At 36.7% G+C, this 22,219-nt stretch overlaps 2 protein-coding genes across 2 annotated transcripts; one reads left to right on the forward strand and one right to left on the reverse strand.

Annotated features, from left to right (window-relative positions):
• The first annotated feature begins 234 nt into the window (after positions 1–234).
• Positions 235–11,520, forward strand: LOC131797846 (ankyrin repeat and SOCS box protein 5-like). The gene is made up of 3 exons (XM_059115515.2): positions 235–891; positions 5,652–5,818; positions 9,257–11,520. Exons 1-3 carry the CDS (start codon positions 334–336, stop codon positions 9,618–9,620), a joined length of 1,089 nt encoding a protein of 362 aa, XP_058971498.1. The 5' UTR covers positions 235–333; the 3' UTR covers positions 9,621–11,520.
• A 3,051-nt stretch (positions 11,521–14,571) lies between these two features.
• On the reverse strand, positions 14,572–16,471 carry LOC131797847 (adenosine receptor A2a-like). Its single transcript, XM_059115516.2, has one exon. The coding sequence runs from the start codon at positions 16,268–16,270 to the stop codon at positions 15,272–15,274; it is 999 nt and encodes a 332-aa protein (XP_058971499.2). The 5' UTR covers positions 16,271–16,471; the 3' UTR covers positions 14,572–15,271.
• Between the last annotated feature and the right edge of the window lie 5,748 nt (positions 16,472–22,219).

The following is a 22,219-nucleotide window of genomic DNA, read 5'->3' on the forward strand; positions in this document are numbered from 1 at the left end:
GCAGAGAACAGAAAGAAAAAAATGTTTTATTCTCTAAATGAAGAAATTTTGTCTACTTCTGAATAAATATGGACGAAAATAAATGTGTCGAAAACAGCTGATGTCAAATATTGGTCAACCTCTTACGCAGAATAAATAGATACATTTTTATATATCTACCAGGTCGTCACCCGTCCCCTCCCCGATAAGGTTCAGACTGTCGTGCCTCTAGGTACTCCCATAAAAAAATGAACCTCAACAAACGTAGTAATCGCCTCTTATGAGATGGCTAGACATTATGTCGCTAGCATAGAGCAGAGTCTTTCTTCTCCATCACGTATGTGAAAGGGAGCGATGGGGAACTCGCCTTGCTCGAGGAGGGAACAGCTTGAAGTCAGCCCAGAAGTTTTGGTTTGTCGATTGAAACGGGCTGCTTACAAAGGCTCTAATAAGCACCTTCGGGAGCTTTTGAAAGCTGGTGCACCTATCGACGGTTGTCACAAATACGGGAAGACTGCGCTTCACGAAGCCGTGAGGCACGGTCAAATTAGATGTGTTGAAATACTTCTGAACTATCGGGCCAACGTAAATATATCAACGTATGATGGACTTACACCGCTACATGAGGCTGCCGAACAAGGCTTTGTAGATTGTTTGGCAGCACTTATAAATCATGGAGCTGAGATAAACGCCGCGACTAGAAGTCAGTGGACGGCACTGCATTATGCTGCAAGGAACGGACATAGGGACTGTTTAGAAGTCCTTTTACAACATGGGGCTAATGTAAATGCAACCGCAAACGGAGGCTGGAGACCTTTGCATACGGCTGTTCGTCATGGGCACACAACGTGCGTTGAACTCTTACTCCGCTATAACGCCGAAGTAGACCCTCCTTTGGTGCCTTCGTATCGGGTAAGAAAAACGTGCGATTCACGCTCTGCACTTCTAGAGCGTAGTGCTGTTTCATTGAATTGTCGTGATTTTATCGAAGTTGAACGTTCTTGCACAGTATCAAATCTGCATTCTGCCCCGTGTTTATTAGCTGGGCGATATTTTTTTTGTGTTCGGGCAGCGCAGTTGGGGGGAGCTGTGAAAGCTCTAAATTTCAAAAGGAGGACATGTTTTTTGCCGATCCGAACCAGCTTAAAAGAATCGTAGCATCGCATTAACAAGGGCGATTGTGAACTCAAGCGTTGATCTTGAACCGAGAATCAAGGATTTTTTCTTTCGAGAAGTGTCAATCGGACAAGCATATGTAAAGCTTCGAATAACCGTGATTGAACAGTTCAGAGATGCCCGTAATCGAGTAACCCTATAATTTTAATTGCAGTTACAGAAGTTCTGTTTATATTTTAAAAAGGTCGTATTCTCCCCAGGAGACGGAAAATTCTCGTGTAGTCGTACTCCTCAGCGGGCGAATAACATGGCAAGAGCGATTTTTCTTTTTTAAATCGCTCCACTCGCCCCACAGGCTCAAATCGCTTTATTCAAAACAAAAATTGACGTGTTGTAATTAATTTTTTGACCGACTAGGTATTACGTTTCTTTTGGGCTTCGTGTCGAAATCTTTTATTCTATTTCTAAATAGAAGACACTCTGTTATTTTGAAGAGCTGTTGGATTTTCATTTATCCGTATTTCGAGTCTGGAAGTCTTAAAGACAAAAATCTGTCTCCATCAAGTCTGTCCATATTGGAAGTTCATTGTATTCTGTGACAGGCTGCGCTAAATATAATCCCTCATATCTTCATACCGCGAAAAACTTATAATAGGCTTTGGATTATTTTCTCTCGAGTCATTTACGGCGGAGAATTTAACGGCGATGTGTTCATATACCCTCAGGAGTGCGTCGCCGAGGCTAGGGTATATTTTGATAGAATTCAATTTGTCTGGATAAAATCCGCACTGGAGTCTTAGGGCCTCGACAGCGATTGTTTTTTATACGCACAATTCATAGTTTCTCCCTTAGTATTCACAAAATATGTCATATTTTTGATTAATGGCCAAGGGCCAATTGTATTCTGGTGAATCTCAAACTTCTCGCTAAGCATCTGGTTTTAATTTACCCGGCGAAAGAAAATTTGAAATGTACATTTATTTCGTTGTTGTTTTTCAATGATTGAGACGTAACTTTTACGCTGATCTTTTGAAACATTTAACCATTTTTTTCAAGTGGTCCGAAGCTAAAGAATGTTACGAGGTGGGGTAACAGCTATATTACTTTCAGTTATTCACGTTTCTAGAGCCTGTGATGGCCATCCCAAGAGTGTTCAAGGACTCAAAAATTGTCTTTTTTTCTTCCGACTTTTGTATTGCCTAATTCGGCGGTCGTGGCGTAAATTACAGATACTTCTGTTGCTTTTCGGCTCATAGTGAGCCAGGATACAATCGAGGTAGTGAACAAGAAAGGCAGTTTTGCCCTGCATCACAAAAGGATGGTTAGATTGTTATCTTATAGCAGATAATAAATTGTGCTGCCATGGTATATGAGTTCCTTATCAGGACGAATGTGTAAGTTATGCCAAAAATTTAGCCCCCCAGATTGCTTGACCCAGCTTCAAAACCCTTACTACTTTACTTACACCGTCTTCTGAAGACTCAAATTTAGTAACAAGGTGTTATGTTATCCCAATATTGAAAGGTAATCAAGATGTCGCAGAGACCATTCAGTGTACAATTTCAGCCCCTGAGGACACACAATTCACATATGCTTGATCATGTTCACCAGAACCATTCATCACAAGGGTTTTAATATTTTAGAGTGCTTAGCAGTTTTTAACAAGGTCTTATCTTTGACTGGGCAATATTGCTTCTTGGATATACCTAACTAACACAAGATTGGCTCGTTTTCCATTAAAAATCTTGACTTTTTCTCCTCCAATAATAATTTTTCGTCATGTTAAATTCTGAACATGTGCCAGAGAGAGATAAATTTGCATTTTTTGGAGATAGTTTAGGGTGGCCTTAAGTTAGAACCATCTGCCAGCCTGACAGGTGAAATATTATACAAATTAGCTCCTTATTGTGTAAAAGACTTCCCGTGTTTTATCATCTTTAAAACTTTGAAAGTTGTGTTCATGGCTTCTGCTAGTTGAACAAACTGCTCTGGTCTTTACTCTTGATTAACCTTTGCCGAAACCTCCCTGGGGTGAAATTAATTCCCTCACTCGCTTTACACAATGAGTTAATTGCTGCAAACACCTTCTCATGCAAAGAAATTAATTTTGTTTAACAGTTGACACTGCAGCAGTTGATCGGTTTGGATGTGTTGTACTTATTTTTGCTCTCTTTGTGTTCTTCATGGTTTTTTTACTCATGTCCATGATTTTAATAACACCACTGTGGAAAATTTACATCACATGTAAATTCTTTGAAAGACAATTGAAAGAAAATTTAGAAGGAAAATTATTTTAGAATTTATTATGAAAATTTCACCTGGAGATGGGAGAAATCTTTTTAAAAAAATTGTAAGTTATAGAATCAAGTTTTTGACTTCTTGATGTTTTCACAAATTAAGTTTTGTTGATTCTTTAATTTCAGTTGGATCTTTACTGATTTCTTGGTAAAATTTTTAAGGGTGATTGTAAACCAGGCAGTGTTTATTATGCAAAATATTGATAGTGAGTAGAATCCAGTTGGCTATGTTTTGTCTAGCCTTGTCACAACACTTGAGTACAGGAAAAAAATATTATCAAGTGCATGTCTGCTGCTAGCCAACTTCAGACTGTTTTGTCGTAACACAAACCAGCAGCTACCCTTTAATAGAAACTAAATATTCTCAAATTATAATGTCCCAGGTGTAAAAGTGCTCATCCAATTTGACTAGCTGAATAAGTTGAAACTTTGCAGAGGCATACAGGCTTTGTGCTGAAATCATGTTGATTGGTTTAATAAATTCCTGAGGTTAGAGTTCTTAATAATCTTAAGAATTCAGATGGTTATCCCAGCAAACATCACGTCATTGTGGCAGTATATTTCTCTCTTTTTTTATTGTTCTGTAGTCCCTAATTTCAACAGAAAGATTATTGAGTCTTTGTTAATGTTACTGAAACTGTTAAGTGAATTATATTTTTAATTTTCTCATCTCTTAAAGTGCTACTGACCATATGTTGAATTTATGGCTGTTAAGCTATTTTTAGGAAAAACATATTCAAGGTCATTTGTTTCTTCAAGGGTCAGAATTAAAAAACTCTATACCTTTTCTGTGGTTTTGTCGCAGAGGACAAATTTATCCAGTTGAAGTGTTCCCTGTGCACTCATAAGGCTAAGGCTATTGTCTGGAAGTTGTAAAGTAACTTTTAACAACTTGAGGAGGAACCATTCTGTTATCAAGCTTCCTGTCAGCTGGTTGTTAAATTTGTATATCCAATTGATTTCGTGTGCAGCTGGTAAACGCTTAAGGAAAATTTTGAACAGTAATCTTTTGATCCTCAAAAACTGTCAAAAATTCTACCTTGGATTACATTGTAGTCTTGTAATCACATAATTCTGTCTGTGGATTTTCATTTCATTTAGTGACTTAGCACTAAAGTGAAGTTGTGATGCTTTTTCCATATTATTCAATATTCAAAGCTCTAGGGAGCCTTTTTTTATATATATCAGAAATCATTTTAGCATGTTTTTTTTTTCCCTCCATATTACTATTGATTTTGTCAAGTAGGAGGTTATGACTGGTGAACCGCAGAGTTTTTTGTTTTCATTTTGTTATTGTTTTGTTTTGTTTTGTTTTTTTTTAGGTCTGGGTTTTGTTCATCATGATAGTTATCAGTGCTTCTAGTATTAAACTTCAACCTTTTAACTCCCCAGATGCAGATACATAATAACCTTACATATTATGACCTTATATGCCCTAAAATCAGTCTGCAAATTTGTAATACTCTTCTCTACATTTCTATTTTGGTATCAACAGGAAGAATTTTGTTCAAGGACTTAAACCAAGAGGTTCTTTAGTTTGCGATCATGTTCTTTATTCTCATGACTTTGATTAGGGTTTTGATCCAAACCATGACAGTGTGAGGATGCTAGGATGCTAGGCACCTTTGGGGTTAAGGGAAAATTCTCTGCTCTGTCTGCTGTATGTTTCTTGTAATTTGAGCTCTGAAAAGTTTTTTTTTTTTAAAGTCAACCAACATCCTTTTTTGATATGTTTCTTTCTTTTCTTCAACCTTCTTCTTGAAGATACATTGATAAGTTAGGGAGAAATTCCATTTTGGTCTCTCTTGGCAGTGAAAGGGTTACGTAACATCTCTGGTTGAACAATGCAGATAATGAAAGAGAAAAAGGAAAGTTACGAGAAATGATATTCAACTGAATTGAAAGCTTTGTATTAAAAATTGTTTAAAAACATTCTTTTGAGGGGCAAATTTAGAAAATGGGGCATGTATTTTTTAGTTTGAAGGTGTTGAAACCTTCAGCCAGATCCATCTATTCTTGATGAGGGGAGTAAGTTTCTAAAGAAATGCTGGTGCCACATTAGTGGGAGAGTAAAATAAGATAATTTAGTAATATCAACTGAGTTGATAAGGTAAATTGGCCTATGTTAAGAGTTTCAATGATGTTTCGAGGATTAGCCCCTTGTCAGAGCAAAGGATACTTAGGTTATTAAAATATTGTGAATGGAATGGGCAACTGAATCAGTAAATAGGATCACTAAAACCGTTCTACTTATTTCAGATTCTTCAAGTCCCACTCCACCATGCAGCAGAATATGGGCATCTAGCTTGCTTAGAGGCTCTTCTAAGGCAAGGCGCAGATGTTAATTCTAAGACCGCGGAAGGCTGGACAGCAATGCATTCAGCAGCGCTCTACGGCCGCACATCATGTGTGGAAGCACTGATCAGGTACTTATTTGCTAGGCCATTAACGGGAGTATTAACTTTTGTAAAGTTACTATTTCCCCAATTGTGAATTGTAGATGACATGTTCCGAAAGCTGTTTCTAGAGCTTTTCATTTTGCTTTTGTCAAAGATTCTAATGGTTCAGGGTTTAAAGATTGGAATTACAAGCCCTTCCTTTAATGCATAAATTAGATTTTCTTGGAATTTGTAATGGTTACATGTAGGAGTAATTGGTAATGGGACTTAATGTCATCAGATTTGGTCAGAAATCATACTTGTGATAAAAAAATCATTAATCGACCTGCTTGGAGGCAATCTTATCATTTATTCGATACATTTAGAGACTGAATTTTGCTCCATTTGAATGTATGACCATTGGTGATTAGTGAAACTGTCAGTCAAGTCAGTTGTTCAAAGAAATTTTGCATATGTCAGGGAATTTAAAAAATACTTGGCTGTGGCAGCCTTTTATTCTCTGTGAAAATTTATTGTTACAATTGATAGAAAGTTATTGTACACATTCCCACTTTCATTCGTACACAGAGCTACAATTTCTGTTTACAGCTTCAATTTGTACAGAATCAAATTTGAAATGTTATGCAGCTTTTCCAGTGTTCTTAAGAAAATTTATCATTATTGTAAGTGTATTTGGTCACCATTGGGGTCAGGCTTGTCTTGAAAATGACTTTCTTAGTGAGAGTTACTGAATTTGAGGCAATGTTATTGATTTGGTAGCTCTCAAAGCTTGAGTTATTTTTGATGCATAGTGTTCAATGACAGTCATGGATTATTGTGTGGAGACTGAAGCAGTGCCCTTCAGTGATTTGAGAGGAGATTTCCACCGTTACAAGATCTATTCTTGAAACTCATTTTCTACCAAGCTGTGAATGTGCCAATTGAAAAATGCGAATGTTGAATCAATCTCATTTTTTATGAAATATGTGTGCAAAGAAGTATGACTCTAGACTGGGTGACAGAATTTTAGGCTGTGAATGTTGCACATTCTTATTTCTTCCTGAATTTAGGATGAAAATTGTGTACAGATAACCATTATTTAATTGCTAACAACAGTATTTCTGGAGTTGAATTAGTAATTGAATTAAAAACACTGTGCTGCTAAGAGAATTGTCAAGGAATCTATTGAATAAGATTGATGGCTTCTTGTTCAGAAGTGTTACCTACAATAATATCTCTATATTAGGTATGGAAAGAATGCAATCCTCTTACAAATTCATATTGTTCAAGTATTTCTAAGTTGTTTTCTTTTTTACTAAGTTATGAAAAGTGTTAATTTTTAGAAATTTAAGCATCAAGCTGAAATTCAGTGATTTAAAACTGTGCACAATGAAAGTTCCACATCAAACGCCTTTCATTAAATGGTTAAAAGTTTTGTATTTTTCAAAGACTTGCTTTGGTAAGCTTCTTCGGTGGAAAATTTATAGTTGTTGGGCCAGTTTTCTATGTAAATGTTCACACTAAAACCTGTTCTATTTGCTTTTAAATCAAATAGCATTCATTTTGATCAGCAATGAAAACTTTTGCTTCTATAATACAATTATGAGTGTTGACTTTGATCAGTTACTTGTCATGCAAATTTGTATGCATCAAGAGGGTTTCTTTCAAAATAAGATTGTTTTTACAAAGTATAAAGTGGTCAAATTACATATCAAATGGACTATTAGTACTCTCTTTGTAAACACTTTTACTGATGCAAAGGCACTATTTAAGGTTAAGAGAAGTATTTTTCCCACCAGGCTTAAGTTTGATAGCCATTTTTAGAGTAGATGGTGGGCTATATTTTCACAAAAGAAGGAAATTGCTTTAGATTCGCATTAATCCGTTTGTCATTATAACCGAAACACCCTTAAGGTTGTCTGCAGGTAATGAATTATCCTTACTGTTGAGAATTGGTTTATTTCAGTCTCTTGACAAAGCGTGGTAGGTCGATTTGAGAAAATAAAAAAAACTTACATGGCTTCAAGATTTCCTTTTATGTTTGCAAGAGAAAAACATACCGTGTTAGTCATTGGAAGAAGGCATTCGTATGTGTAGACAGGGATTTAGCAAGACGTCTGCTTTGTCATGCAATGGTAGAAAGTTGAATATGTTAAAGGACAAACAGTTCTACTTTAACATGTATCACAAAGTTTTTATCAAACAGTCATTACTGATCAATTGGTTCTTTTTATTCTTGTAACAAAAATTAGAAAGAATTGAATTGTGAAATGAAAAAAATTAAGGCCATGATGTATTGATAGGAACAAGTCTGGCAGAGAATGAAGAAGATTAATACAGATTTTAAAACTAGAGACTATAAATGGTCACATTCACAGACTTTGACCTGCAGCACATACAGAAATTTTTGTCTTTCTTCCACAGCAAATTTATCAGTTGCTATTTGGTTGTTTTTTTAGTTCTGTCTGCTATATTATAGTGTGACAAAATATATTTTTTTAGATTCTAACTGAAAGGGCTGTGATTGAAAAACCTGGGGGAAAAAGCTTGTTTTGTATAATACCAGAAATATGTCAACTAATCTTGTCTCTAAGGTAATATCGCCTCCTTGCAAAACATTTTTAAATTAACTTCTCAGTGTTTACTTTCATCTCATCAGGGGGCAGCAAGCTAAGTGAAATGTCTGATTAAAATGGTGTTTTATTAATTAGATGTTTTTCAATGCATTTGTGTTCCTAGAGTAAAAATTAATTTGGAAAAGACGATGTTATTTTACTTGACACTGAGCTCTGCCAGAATTATTCTGAAATGTGGAGAAAGAACTTCAAGCTCTAACTCTTCCTTGTAGTTTTTGAAGTCTGTGATATGTATTTCTTAACCAAAGAGATAAAGCTTGAATTTAAATAATTTGTTTTCGCTGTTCAAGTCCTTTTCTTTTTCTTCTTGTTTTGTTTGTTTGTTGCAAGAGGCAGTTGTTATCAAGGTTAAATTTAAAACTTTGAAAGTGACTTTGAAGCAGTAAATAAAATTAATGTTATTGCTGAGTATTCAACAAAAATTTAGTAGATTTGATATTAAGGTTTGTTGTGTCATATCCATTAATTAATCTTGAATCAAGTTTGGTTGCAAATTTTACAACAACTTTTAACCCTTTCACTCCCAAGATCTAATTAGTAATTCTCCTTACTATCTGCCATACAATTCTTATGATGTTAGTTCAGAGAATTTGGTATTGGATCAACTAATATTCCCATAATTGATATTCTTCTCTATTCTCATCACCTGCCTGCTTGATATTGGTCGCTATTGTAAGGAGAAATTCTGTCTTGGTCACTTGTGGGAGTGAAAGGGTTAATGTTTTTATAACATCTCTATAAAGTCAACAGTGGATAAACTTGGTTATAGATATATATTTGAAAGAAATGTAAAGATAACCTACTTGATGGTGACAATGAGTAATAATTCAGGTACTTCTAATTTCAACAGATATGGTGCAGATGTGAATGCAAAGACAATATATGTAACACAAGGGACGTCTTACAACGACACTCCTCTACATTTGGCTGCTCGTCATAGCCACACAATGTGCATCAAAAGACTTATACAGGCTAATGCCAATTTATGGACTAAAAATTGCCTTGGATTAACAGCCGAAAGGTTTGTCACAGATTCAAGGGTGCAGAATTGGATGGAAAATATCCGATGCAGACCCAGGTCTCTACAACTGCAGTGTTCTGCAGCAATCAGAAACTATGTAAAACATGACAAAACAAAAAATGCGGTGAAGCTGCCTCTTCCTCCGCATCTTTTAAGACAAGTACTTTTCGAACAAGACATCAAGATTGTCTAGCACAAAATGGTATCGTTAGTACTTCTACTATCAAGAATGCTGAAATTCAAAGCCCTGGTTATGCAACGAAAATCAGACCCACGAGTTTTGATTAGCATGATGCAACCTTGCTATGACTCAAGGCAGTACAATGTGACTCAAGAATGATTTATTTATGGCTATGGTTACAGCTTTAACTGAAAGGTGCCCCTGCAGCGCAATTCTTTGCTGGTCGTAGTTTCAACTCAGTCACGGAGTTTAACCATAAAGAACAACTCTATAGTCATCTCAAGTATTTAAAACTTCATCAGTTTATATTCTTTCAAATTTTCAGTTTTTGTGTTCACGTGACATCATCCAGTTTGGGTGACACATTCAGTTTGATTTGTTTTAAGATCAGTTTTGATATTCTGATGTACAGTTTACTGTACATTCAGCTTATTTTTTTCACATTTGAAAGTTCACAAGCTTTATTTTACTGAAGTTACACTTTTCACACCTTAGTCAGGGAGTTGGTTTTAGTTTGGTATGATTATCTTGAAAAACTACCTATTTCTACATCTTTTCACAAACCAACATCAATCCCTTGACTCTCAAGATCTGATTGGTAATCTTCTTCTCCTGACTGCCTCATTTTTGTTGTGAATTGGACACAAGAATTTGGTATGATGTCAAGCTCGCACCCTCTAGCTGACAAACTTGTTTGTTCTCATCTCCTACATTAAGGGTGGTCTATTAAAATTGTGAAGATATCTTACTTATTAATCACTTCTGGGAGTCAAATAATTCAAGTATTACACAATCAACCACACTTGCAGTTATTTTAAGTTGCCTAATGGTTATGGCATTGAATTTTAGTCAACTAGTGAAGTAAAACTTTGGAAAGGTATGCAGTGATATCCACAGTACTAATGACAGATTTAGACAGGGTCCTTAAAAAAAAATTTTGGCAACTTTTCTGACAACACCTTTTTTGCATTTTATGGGCTCCACAAAATGCAAAACCAACAAGAATTGAAAGAGTTTCAGAGATAGAGACAAAATTTCCTTCCTTCAACGCTAAATCAAAGAAACATTAATGTGTCATTTCTTTAAAAATGATATGTATACATATTGTAACGAATTTTAAGTCAAAATAATCGTAAATACTTTGATTTTGTTTTTCACTTTTTGCTAGGTACATATCCACAATGTTGAAACAAAGAATAATACCAATTAATGTAATGTGAAAAAATTTCAACCTGGAGTCATTTTAAATTACTCTATAAATATCTACCACTTATCTCTCTTTCAAATTTGACAGAATGTATGATCAGGACATGTGCTCCAATTAAGCATTTTTGCAAAGAAATTTTGCAAATGTTGTTAAAAAGTTGGAGGAAAGATGTGAAAAATGATGAAAAGAATTTGTCAACTAACAAAGGTAGTAGTATCATTATTATAAATGATAATAATAAGTTTCAATTTTAGTCATGCAAAAACATGTCTTTAAGTTCTATCTAGAAGACCAGAATCTACAGACTTTAGAAAGGAAGATAACTTTAAATCTGAATCTCTTTATGTGGCAGGAAGTAAGTATATTTTGTGTCCCTCTCTCAGATGATCAAGGTGTCAGAATTTTGTTGTGTAATCCTAAGGTTGCAAAGTATAGAGAAATTTTTATTTTTATCTTTGAATGGTTGTACTTAATGGCTGGCCAGGGCTGCAGGCGCAAATTGGGAGCCTGGAACAGAAGTGACACTGTCTCATTTCCAGTCCTACTCCTATTTTGCTTCACTTGCAAACAAGTTAAAAAAATTATTGCATTTATAACGTTCCATACATTTGATATACTTCACATATGAATTAAATGTTTGTCTCCTTTTTAAAGAGACAACGGCGAGAAAAACGAAATTGTTACAAATAAAGTAAGATAGCAAAGGTTCTTGTTTGTGTCTTACCTTATCTTTTGATTTTGCGCAAGACCTCGTGATTACGCCGTGATTACCTAGTAACACGGCAGGTATGCGCAAGAGGATCAATTTTTACCGACGGCGCACCCATTTCCCGCGCAAAAGCACAACTGTGGGCTCGCAAAATGGGCCAAGTTGAAGAGAAACGTTCATAGAGAGCTGTAAAATTCACCAAGGTGGAGAAGAGGAAGACTGGAGACTAGTCGAACACAGCTTATGTAATTAAGGTTGTCCATATGGAATCAATCTTGATTTGAGCTGTATCGTAAAAGTTATACGGTTTAAAACACGACTCACTGGCTTGTATGGTTGTTTCTTTCTCTCTTAGACAATCTTAGTTCTGACAACTTGAAAGAACGCTACCTCGCTATCACAGCGTTTGTCTATGAGCAGACTGTTCACCATTGTTCTACCCTGTCAAGTCGGGTCGAGTCAGTTGAGTTAAGACTTCTTGATGTTGAATGCAGCGGTCGAACACAGCATGTGAAACTGGATCAATTTTGGCCAGCCGCGCGCTAATTTCCCACGCAAACTTTTAAAGGAGTGAACCGATGTCGCAAATTTAAGAAAAAATATATTTTTAAAACTTTTAAAAGACGTTAATAGAAATATGTTGAAGGTATCAACAGAAGTAAAAAAGAGCAACCTTTAGATTCAAAGAATCCAAAGTTTATTTATTATGGGAATTCTGTGATTTACCCGTTTTTTAATAATACACAGTGACTTACTGGCTTGTATACTCGTTCTAACCCTTCCAAAACTTCCTTTCCCTGACAACCTTGAGGCCTTTAGCAAGGCGTCGGCCCACCTCAATGTTTACACATACGCAGACATTTGACCACTGTGCGACGCTTTGCTATTTTGAGCCAACGAGATGGCTAGTTCCCAGGGCCTGGTTGTTAAAGCTGGGTTAAGATAACCCGGGGTTAGTGTAAAATTTGACTTCAGATCTGAAAGCTTAAAAAGAAATTCAGTTTGAAGCCATTTGTGTACAACTTGATGATTAAATGTTCTAAAAAAAATAGGGAAAATTATACCAGAATGGCTTTTGAACAGAGAAATATAGAAACCTGGATTAAAATTGAATCTGGGATGGCCCTAATCGGCCTTCGAACAACTGGGCCCTGATCCCTTTGTGTGGTTTGACCATGCGTCAGTACTTTCCAGGCGTCATTCCGACGTAAACGGCCAGGAATTAGTTTTCCTAAATTCTAGAATTTCTGAGTCTTCATTGGTCAAGACCCTAATTAAGAACACAGCAATTACGTGTGTAAGTGGCGAAATTACTAGAAAAACAAGGATTTAGGCAACTGTTGCTCGTGTTTTTCAGTATATTCCAAATGAAAGAGTTCAATTCCTTAGGCGAGATGGAAAGCAGGGCGATAATGACTGAGGAAACGGGAATTACACTGCAACAGGAGGATGAAACAATTGAAGAGATCGATTGCTTGTGGCTAATGTGGGATAACTTAGATTGGCAGGAAAATCTTCGTTCACCCTCCACCCCAAAAAGGCGGGCTCAAAACATACCACGTTTCCCTCCCATTGACTGCCGCCCGCTCGTCGCTCGAAACCAGTTTGTATCCCAATCAAGACTCGAGATCGGGAACATGGTTGGAATTATGAAGCAAAATTCGCCCTCTTCATCCTTTGTCCAGAAAAGTAATTGCTTGGTTGAAGAAACGATCCACGAAATTTCTTCCGCCATCCACGGCAAAACGATTGACGAGATTTTGCCATCACCACGCGAGGCAGACTTTGTTGACTTACTAGAGGACCGTCGGCCATCCTACGGGACAGCGTTGAAGTCGTTCGCTATGATGGAAAAGGAGAAGGAAAAGGAGATCAGCGGATATTCGTCGTCCGAATTTTGGCGGAGTTTTTTGGGAGTGCACCATACTTCAATGATCGTCAAAGTTGACGAAATTCAGAAGTGAGAAGAGGAAAGAGAGCTGTCTTAAGGGAAACGGTCCTTTGACAGCGCGACCCTTTCGGTAGACAGCAAACGGCAGAAATTATTCGCCGTTGACACTTATCAGTATTACCTATGAACAACAGGTTTTTGACTAACTCACGATAGCGTAGATTCAAGACTCCTGAATCGGTGAACTGTATTCAGAGTTCATCTTTGCCGCATGCCATTATCCTATACTTGATATGTCAACACGCTAACCAATAACGCTAACGCTAATAACCAATTAAATCAAATTAATCACCGAGCAGTAAATTTAAGATTATAAGATTATTTCAGTTTTGTTTTCAGCTGTGGCAGGCCGTTCGTTTTCTACTCTTTTCATTTAAAGCGCGGTCTGACCCTGCTTATCTTGGTTGCTGTTGTGTTCCGATGTGTTTCACCCGAAAGTAGTTCTGAATGATCAGGCTTTTTTAATGTCTGGGTTTTTTTTTTATTTATTATAGTTTTTTTTCTAATTTTCATTTTCCTCTGGATGTTTAGTGGTTAAGTTTTAATGTCATTCTCGTGTTTTTTTTTAAAATGAAACGATTTCCACAGGACGTAGCTATTTCCTAATAACCAGCAAAAATAATGACGTTTTCTTGATTAAATTTCACTCCAATCAAGAACTTGAAGGCGTCGCCCCGTTCCGTCGAGAAAAGCCGAAAAAAGAGACAATCATGACAAACAAACTGAATGACGGGGATAAGTTTCTAGTAAATTTGCGGTGCTACGTCAGAAGGGGAGTACATTGTTATCAGAGCGAATGACGATGGGGCCAACGTTAGAAACGTCAGCTTCAGAAACTCTTAATCGGTACCCGATTTACATTTTCAAATCAGATGATAAAACAATCAATTATGAAAATAAACAACTGAGGATTTCTGCTTCTCGTGATATATTATTGTAGAACGCGTTCCGAGTATTAAATGGTCGATGAGGTTTTGAAATTCGTGTTGTATTTCATATTTTGGTGTTAACTGCATTATAATAAACATTTTGAAAAACGCATTTGCTATCGAGAGTTGTTTGTCTCAAAATATTACAGGTGATGAATGGTAAGTGAGCAAATTAGTTACATGGTTTACGGCAATGACGGACCAAACCGCATTTTTATCATCTAACTTTTAGCTTAAGTAACGCTGTATCGGCAAAAAATGGTATCGTGCTATATTTCAAGACAATAGCTGTTGAATTTCCCTTAATTGAAACTTAACGGATTGAACTCAAATTCGATCGCATGCACCATTTGTTTTGCATGGGCTAAGAAGTTTATGTTAATTACCCTGGCGTAAATTTTGAATGTGCGTTAAAATCAATGTTTCAAACCGCTCTTCGTCTCACCTGCCTTTTCTTTAGTTGTTTTAACCCCTTTAAACTATGTATAATAGCAGATTGTTTCAGCCTATGAATTAACACCCGGTTAGGAGATCAGAATTCGATGTAAATCTGAAAATCAGTTAATGTAACGGAAAAAAGAAACTGCCATATTGCCGGACCTTATTTTAGATCATAACTAGATTATAACTTTAAAATTTCATAATGACAGCGAAGAGCAGCTTCAATTTACGGTTTAGACAAGGAGGATCCAGCACTATTGAGCTGAGACCGCAATCAACGCACAAAGTGTTCTGATTGGCTCTGTATTGTTTAACAGAGTTCTGATTGGCTGTTGTGAATACTTTGTTTCGGCTTACGAAACTCAATCGTTAGTTGTCCTAAATATTACGCACTGACGTAATCATGCTCCTTGACAGCCTTCTTCATCAGCCAATCACCGGGTTTTCGTTACATTTCGCTCCATTCCACGCCACCACGACATTTCTAGTCAGTCGCCTGTGTCGGAACCATGAACGTAACGAGTGGTTGAACTTTGGAAGTCTCCAGGCGTACATGAAAGGATTGATCATGGAGCTTACGGAGAGAAATTCGTTCGCAACCAAGTAATATACTTTGTACGAATACGTGTTTCGACAGGAACAAAAATACAAAATCTGCACGTGAATAAAATAAGGTATAAATGACAGAAAAAACGCCAAAAGGATCATCGCAAACATGATAACCATCCTGTTCTCTCTCTCGAGTTGTTTCCTTCTGTTGGCCGCTGTGAGACTTGCGCGGACATTTCTAAGTTCCTCGCTCTGACGGAAAATCGCGCGGTATATTTTCACATAAACTGCTGTTAGAACAGATGATGGAATCACGAAATGGGAGTAGCAGTAAGCTAGCAGAAAGTTCTCCCTTTTCACATCAGCTATGGGAAGAACAGACATAATTAATCCGTTTATCCAAGTTACTGCGATAGCAATCTTGGCTTTTTTGTTAGTGATTTTATGTGGATATTGGAAAGGTTTGATCACTGCAACATAATGTTCGTACGACATCGCCATGAGAGTGGAAACAGCGGCAAGAATCGAAACGGCTCCGATAAAATATTCAACCAGATTCAGAATGAGCAGGTCCCCCAAACCACGGTAGAAGTAAGTTAACTCAGCACCTCTCAGAAAGCTCACAACTCCGACGAAAAAATCCGCGACTGAAAGACTGGCGATGAGGAACACAGACGGGGTCCGCAAACAGCGACAGGGATCGTGGTAAATTGTGAAGAAGAGGAAGCCATTTGTGACCATGATTATTGTTCCTAGAGAGTAATCAAGAATCACGAAGACAAGGAGATCAACACCAACGACTTCAAAACTGATTATTTGAGCGTCACTGCCATCAGCCGATAATGTCGAGTTCATTCTTGGGTCTTCGATTACCATGTAGATACACCAGTACTCGACAAACGAATTGTTCCTTTTCTGAACAACTCCTGAGATTTGTCTGAGGGGGAAGCTATGTACATTAAAGACATGTCATTTCTACTTGATGCATTATCTGTTTTGCAAACTTAGGTCTGACAACGAGTACATACTGGACCATTAACAGGCCTAAATATTCGCTAAAAAGTTTCCAGATAATGTATGAATGACGCAAGCAATCTACGATATCATTCCATGTACGTGCAAAGAATTTTCAATATAATCTGAGACTAAATGGCACGACATTTAAGCAAACTTCGTTTCACGAACTCTGTTTCGTCTTGTCATTGCTCGAATATCATTAAATATTTGATTGTAATTTTTTATATTTCTATTTTACTGTTAACTTTTTGTAATTAACGAAAGCTGTAGTGAAATTCTTTGCCAAAAAAATGAAATTGTTATCGGTGTGAACTCATATTGACTCAAATAATCGTTTAAAATTCATTGTCATGAGAAACTTTTCACCTGATTGTATAGGCAGCTGTGTTGCCAAGACTATTAAGAGTTTTTCTAAGAAAACGTCACAAGTTTCTAATTAACTTTTCGACTCAAAGTAAACTATTAACCAAGACTATTAAGAGTTTTCCTAAGAAAACGTCACAAGTTTCTAATTAACTTTTCGACTCAAAGTAAACTTAAAATGACTTTTCCAATTTTATTTTATTTGATGACGTTTGGGAAAGCACGCACAACAAAGAATGAATCTGACCGAAGAGAACTACAATGTATAAGTACAAACACGTTTCAAATTTTCTGTGATGCTTCTGACGGACGAAATTTCGGCAAAGTCCAAAAACATGGGGTTTTAATTTTTCATACGACCCACAAGCCAGTCAGGATCGTAATAAAAAACTGTTATAACGAAACAATCAGATAACGTTTGTACAAAATTGCTTCAAGATGGATTTTTACGGGTTTATTTGAGACGCAGGATAAGAGTCTATCAACGAAATTATGGTTTTTTTGTCAAATTCTGCGAGTCGACTCGAATAGTTATAGCAAAAGCCTTTTACTCCAGAAACCAAGATGTCTTCTGTATCTGGAAAAACGGCTGATATGTCTTATGATTAAAACAAAGATAAACTGCAAATATCTCTTATTTTCGGTTTTTGATTTAGCTGCATGAAGTATTCACGTCCGCTTCAATAGATGAGAATACCATTTTTGAAAACTTATGTTTGGCACATGCTTTTATTCCTCTTTCTTAATTTGATTCTTTTTAAAACCTTAATTTATCGACAAAGGAAAAAAAATTTTCCGTATCCACTACGAGATTATAAAAACCTAGCTTGAAGGTGACGTGATTTTGATAATGTTCCGCAAATTCTTACTTGCGTTGTCCCAGTCCCTTGCTTTCCTCCCTTGCTTTCTTGTCCGTGCGAAGTCCAGGAAGAATGGACGAGAGAACGCGTCCTCGAGTCTTTTTCGGTGACTGGGTACTAATATTTGATATCCGCTGACATCAGCCATTTAACACTAGCAGCCCCTATCAACTACTTACCCCTCCCCTCCCCCACGACAATTTCTCCAATAATCATTACTCTGGACCAAAACTTCTGAAATGATCATCAAGAATCAAACAGAGAACAAATATTTGTACAGTATCAACATACAACCATTGTTCAATTTTGTTAATACTTTTTTCCTTTCATAATGTATTTGGTTTGATGAAAACTAGTCATTTTGTCTTGTCACAATCTAAGGCAGTTGACTAAGTCTGATTTGTAAACACTTGTTCACGATAAAATGAGGGCACTTTCTTTCTTCCACGACTTGAAGACTTGGTCATTACGAGATAGAAGTCAAGTGATGAAAATAAACTGTTTAAAGTTGTATGAGGTCAAGTTTGTATTACGAGAATCTTGTTCTAAGTTTAAATTTTAGAATAAAAGAATAGTATAAAATATGTTTTCAGCTGTTTAAGTTTAAACATTTTAGTAGCTATGTGTTTGTATGTCGTATTGTTTCCAGCAGCTGATAAATCATTTAAAAAAATCATCTTTTAGATTTTAGGCTGGAAATTTTAGAGGTCTTGCTTTAATTGGGAAACTCCTCAGGAAGTTCTTTAGTATATCGCGAAAATTGCTTTCTAAGCCAGCCGGTTATCAGCTAGAGTTTCTTACCATACCGAAAACAATGTTTGTTCTTATTATTGCCTTGTCTTTCTTGCAGGCAACACGCGGTGCAAGTAAGTATGGAACTATTGTGTTAATACTTTGCTTTTCGGTTTCTATTCCATTTTTTTAGTTTCAATCTTTCCAATATGTATGACAAATTAAATGAGGATATAAAACAGCTCACTCACTCATTCATGTCATGAATTTCAATATATTTCATGGTTGTCAATTATTTTTGTCATGATAAACGCACTCTGACTTATGAACAAAATTCAACTGGAGTCTTAGGGTAGTAAATATTGTTTCACTGTAACATTCGCCACATCAGCTATGATAGTCTATCCGATCGTTGTTTTCAGCATATAAAATCCAAGTCACCACCGCCGCAGTTTACCTCGCTGGAACAGATGCAAAAGTCTTTGTTGAGATCATCGGAACGAACAAGCAAACCACAGGGTCAATTGAGTTGGGTAATCCTGGAGTAAATGATTTTGAAGCTGGCGCGTAAGTGTGACGAATTACTGTTGAAAATATGTGGGCATAAATTATTATTATATATAAAGAAGCGAACATACGCACGTGCACATGGGCTAATCCCAATGAGCACGCTACTAATGATCTAATAATAATATGCGTATTCGGGGTTGTCAGTTATTATGTGACTGCTCGGTTTATACTGGAGTATCAAAGAAAGCGTTTTTAACGAGAATTCGTCTTTACAGTTAATATGCGAGAAACACCAAGCATGTTTGTTTGGATTTTGAGCTAAGTTTTTGGTGAGTTTGAAAGATCCACTTCATTCTTTGTTTTCATCAAATCTGGAAAAACTGTCTGGGCAAATGGTTAATTGACTTATGATTACCATTACGATATCATTATCACTGTCATATTATTATTCTGATTGCTTTTAATCTGTTGACCCTCTAGAGTGACTCATCTAATTTCTCCTTACAATATCAACCCTAAATCAGGCATTAAGGTCGGGAGAATAAAGGAAATGATCACAAACTAAAGAAGCTCTCGATCGTCAAACAAATTCTCCTCGTCAGCACCACAGGAAATTCCTAGAGAACAATATGGAGAATATGCAGACTGACGCTAGGTCGTAAAGGATTAATGGTACAAAACTGCTTTTATTTTTGTAGAACAGACACATTTTATAGGAATGCTAAGCTGATCAAACCCATAACATCCATTAAAATTACTCGATGGGATGGTCTCATCGGTCCTCATTGGAAACTAGATAAGGTATTGAAAAATGATTATTTCAAGTGTTTATTTAGAATAACCCGATCAGCAATGTACGAAACCTGTGCTCTAATTGCCTCCTATGGCTCCTGCACTCACTCATAAGTGTATCAGCTCAAAAGGTAGCGAGTAGACAAGATTAGACTTTTCGTCAATAAATACTGGATGGAGATAGAGAAACTTTACTGGTTATAGTGGCTTTGGTTGCTACCTCTGACGGCTTTACCTCTCAATCAAGAGAACATGTCGTCTTCCCTTAACTTTTGTTCTTGTAGTAATCTCGATTTTATCATGTTAACATCCGCGTTTAAATCATCGAGATTGGTAAGAGAAGACTGCCCTGCACGGATAAACAGAACTATACGGTGGCTCCCTTTGAAAGGGAAAGACGACAATTTTTTTTTCTAATTTTAAAACTACATCTTTCGCTTAACTGGCATCAAAATCGAGAAGAGAGGACGTGTGATTGGGAAGGATGTCGCAATAAACGGACAGAAAATGTTTTATGATCATGTCTTTACCGTCATTTATTCAATTTTCCTATGCAATCGTAGGTAGTAATAACTGTCGGTGGTTCCAGGCCTTACACATTTATCTTCAACAAGTGGATACACGAACTTAAGTGGGAAACAGCTTATGGTGAGAATGACTTCAAAATAAAAAAAAAATTATTTCCTACATCTCTTTCGAAATTGCGAAGACCATTTAAAGAAAGCAAACAAAACAATAAGGAATCGAATGAGCAAGAAAAAAATTTAAGTTATTTCCAGACATGAGATGATTTTTGGTCAGCGGAGAATGATCCATGCGTACACACGTATCTCAACACGTTCCCCTCTCCAATTTCAACACGCAATAAGTTATGAAATAAGTCTTCGATTCTTTTTCCGTTTCAGAATTTTTATGATCATTTTTGTCAGCCATTTCTTTCTACTTTTTGTGTTAATTTTCTAGTTTGAACTGTATATTATGAATACTCTAGTAGTTCATTCTACCTCTGCGATTTACCTACCACAAATATACTTATGCCGTATAAACTGCGTCATTCTTCATAATGAACAGGTTTGTACAAACTGGATGTATTTCTCTATTTTGTTTTCCTTAGAGGAAAATGAGTGTCGAAGTAATCGCTCTAAATGCGAACAGCTCTGTGTTAACACCATCAGTGGGTACTACTGTGAATGCAAAAAAGGTTATCAACTGAATGGAAAGTACAGCTGTAAAGGTAGGCTGTTTGGCAACTATTATTACCATCTGTCGGAACGGAACACAGCCATCATTCGTGTTAAAAGAGATTTAGATCCGAGGCGGCGAAGCCCACTTTCCGCTCTTTTAAATGTGGGCGGGGGAGGAGAAGGGGGGTGATTTAATTTGGGATTCTTTAAAGATACCCTTTGTTCCTTTCAGTCCTAGTTTTTTAATTCCGTCTTCAGCAAAAGAAAAAACCTAAGATTTGCAAGGGTAGAAATTAAGCTTTATTCGTTAGAAAATAACGTCATTCGAAATCACAATATTGTTCCTAGACGTAGATGAATGTTTAGCTGGAAGCCATTCGTGTGATATGAAGATCTCCAAATGTATTAACACTCCAGGAGGTTTCATATGCCAGTGTTATTCTGGGTATAAAAACATCTCGGGAAATAATTGCCAAGGTCAGTAGAAATACTTGTAAACTGAAAAAAAAAATCTCGTTCGCTGACTCGTTCCCAGCCGCCACTGAAATGTGTGCAACACTTAAGTGGGAGAGAAGGGAATGACGGGAAGGAGGAACAACTTTCTGCTTACCCATCACACTTTGCGCTTGCATTCTGTCCACGTCTGTTGTGCGCTTACTTGGGACGAGTCGGATAGACGGGCGAAATAAACAACCATTGATAACAACGAAAAGGAAGATCAAACAAAAACAAGAACAAGCAAGAAAACAGACAAAGAATACAATTGCATGAAGACAATGGGGTTGCACTTAACTTTGAGATATGAAAAAGGCTGAAACAACGAACTTTGTTATCTTGTTTCAGATGTTGATGAATGCTCCAATAATTTACACAAATGTAATCTAACAGCATCCACCTGTGTAAATAAACACGGAAACTACAGCTGTCAGTGTAAAGAAGGCTACGGACAAACAGATGGAATCAATTGTCTTGGTAATGAAACCAAAAAGATGTCCAAAGCTTTCTCTAAACAATTGTGACTGAGATTAGGGTACCGTAGGATAAATTTATCCTTCTTAAAAACGATGACTATACTAGAAAATATATCGACAGAAAAATGAACAAAACTAAAGCAGAGTTACAGAATGACTTGGACCTTGGCAAGCAGGTTTTTTAAGAGAGGGTCGGGGCCCGAAGGGAGGAAAGGTAAAAAATTTGTGTCCTTGTGGAATTTAGGCGCGTACTGTAAAAACAAATAATGCTTTTCTCAACCAGGGAAGAGGGGATGAGGAGGCAGAAAATCATTTGTTGCTTACGATACTCCTCGAGAGCATTGATAGGGTCAAGAGATTGTAAACAGTTTATAACCTCTTGTAGCGTCGATGAGA

The sequence above is a fragment of the Pocillopora verrucosa genome, chromosome 14 (genome assembly GCF_036669915.1).
Source record: "Pocillopora verrucosa isolate sample1 chromosome 14, ASM3666991v2, whole genome shotgun sequence".
NCBI lineage: Eukaryota > Metazoa > Cnidaria > Anthozoa > Scleractinia > Pocilloporidae > Pocillopora > Pocillopora verrucosa.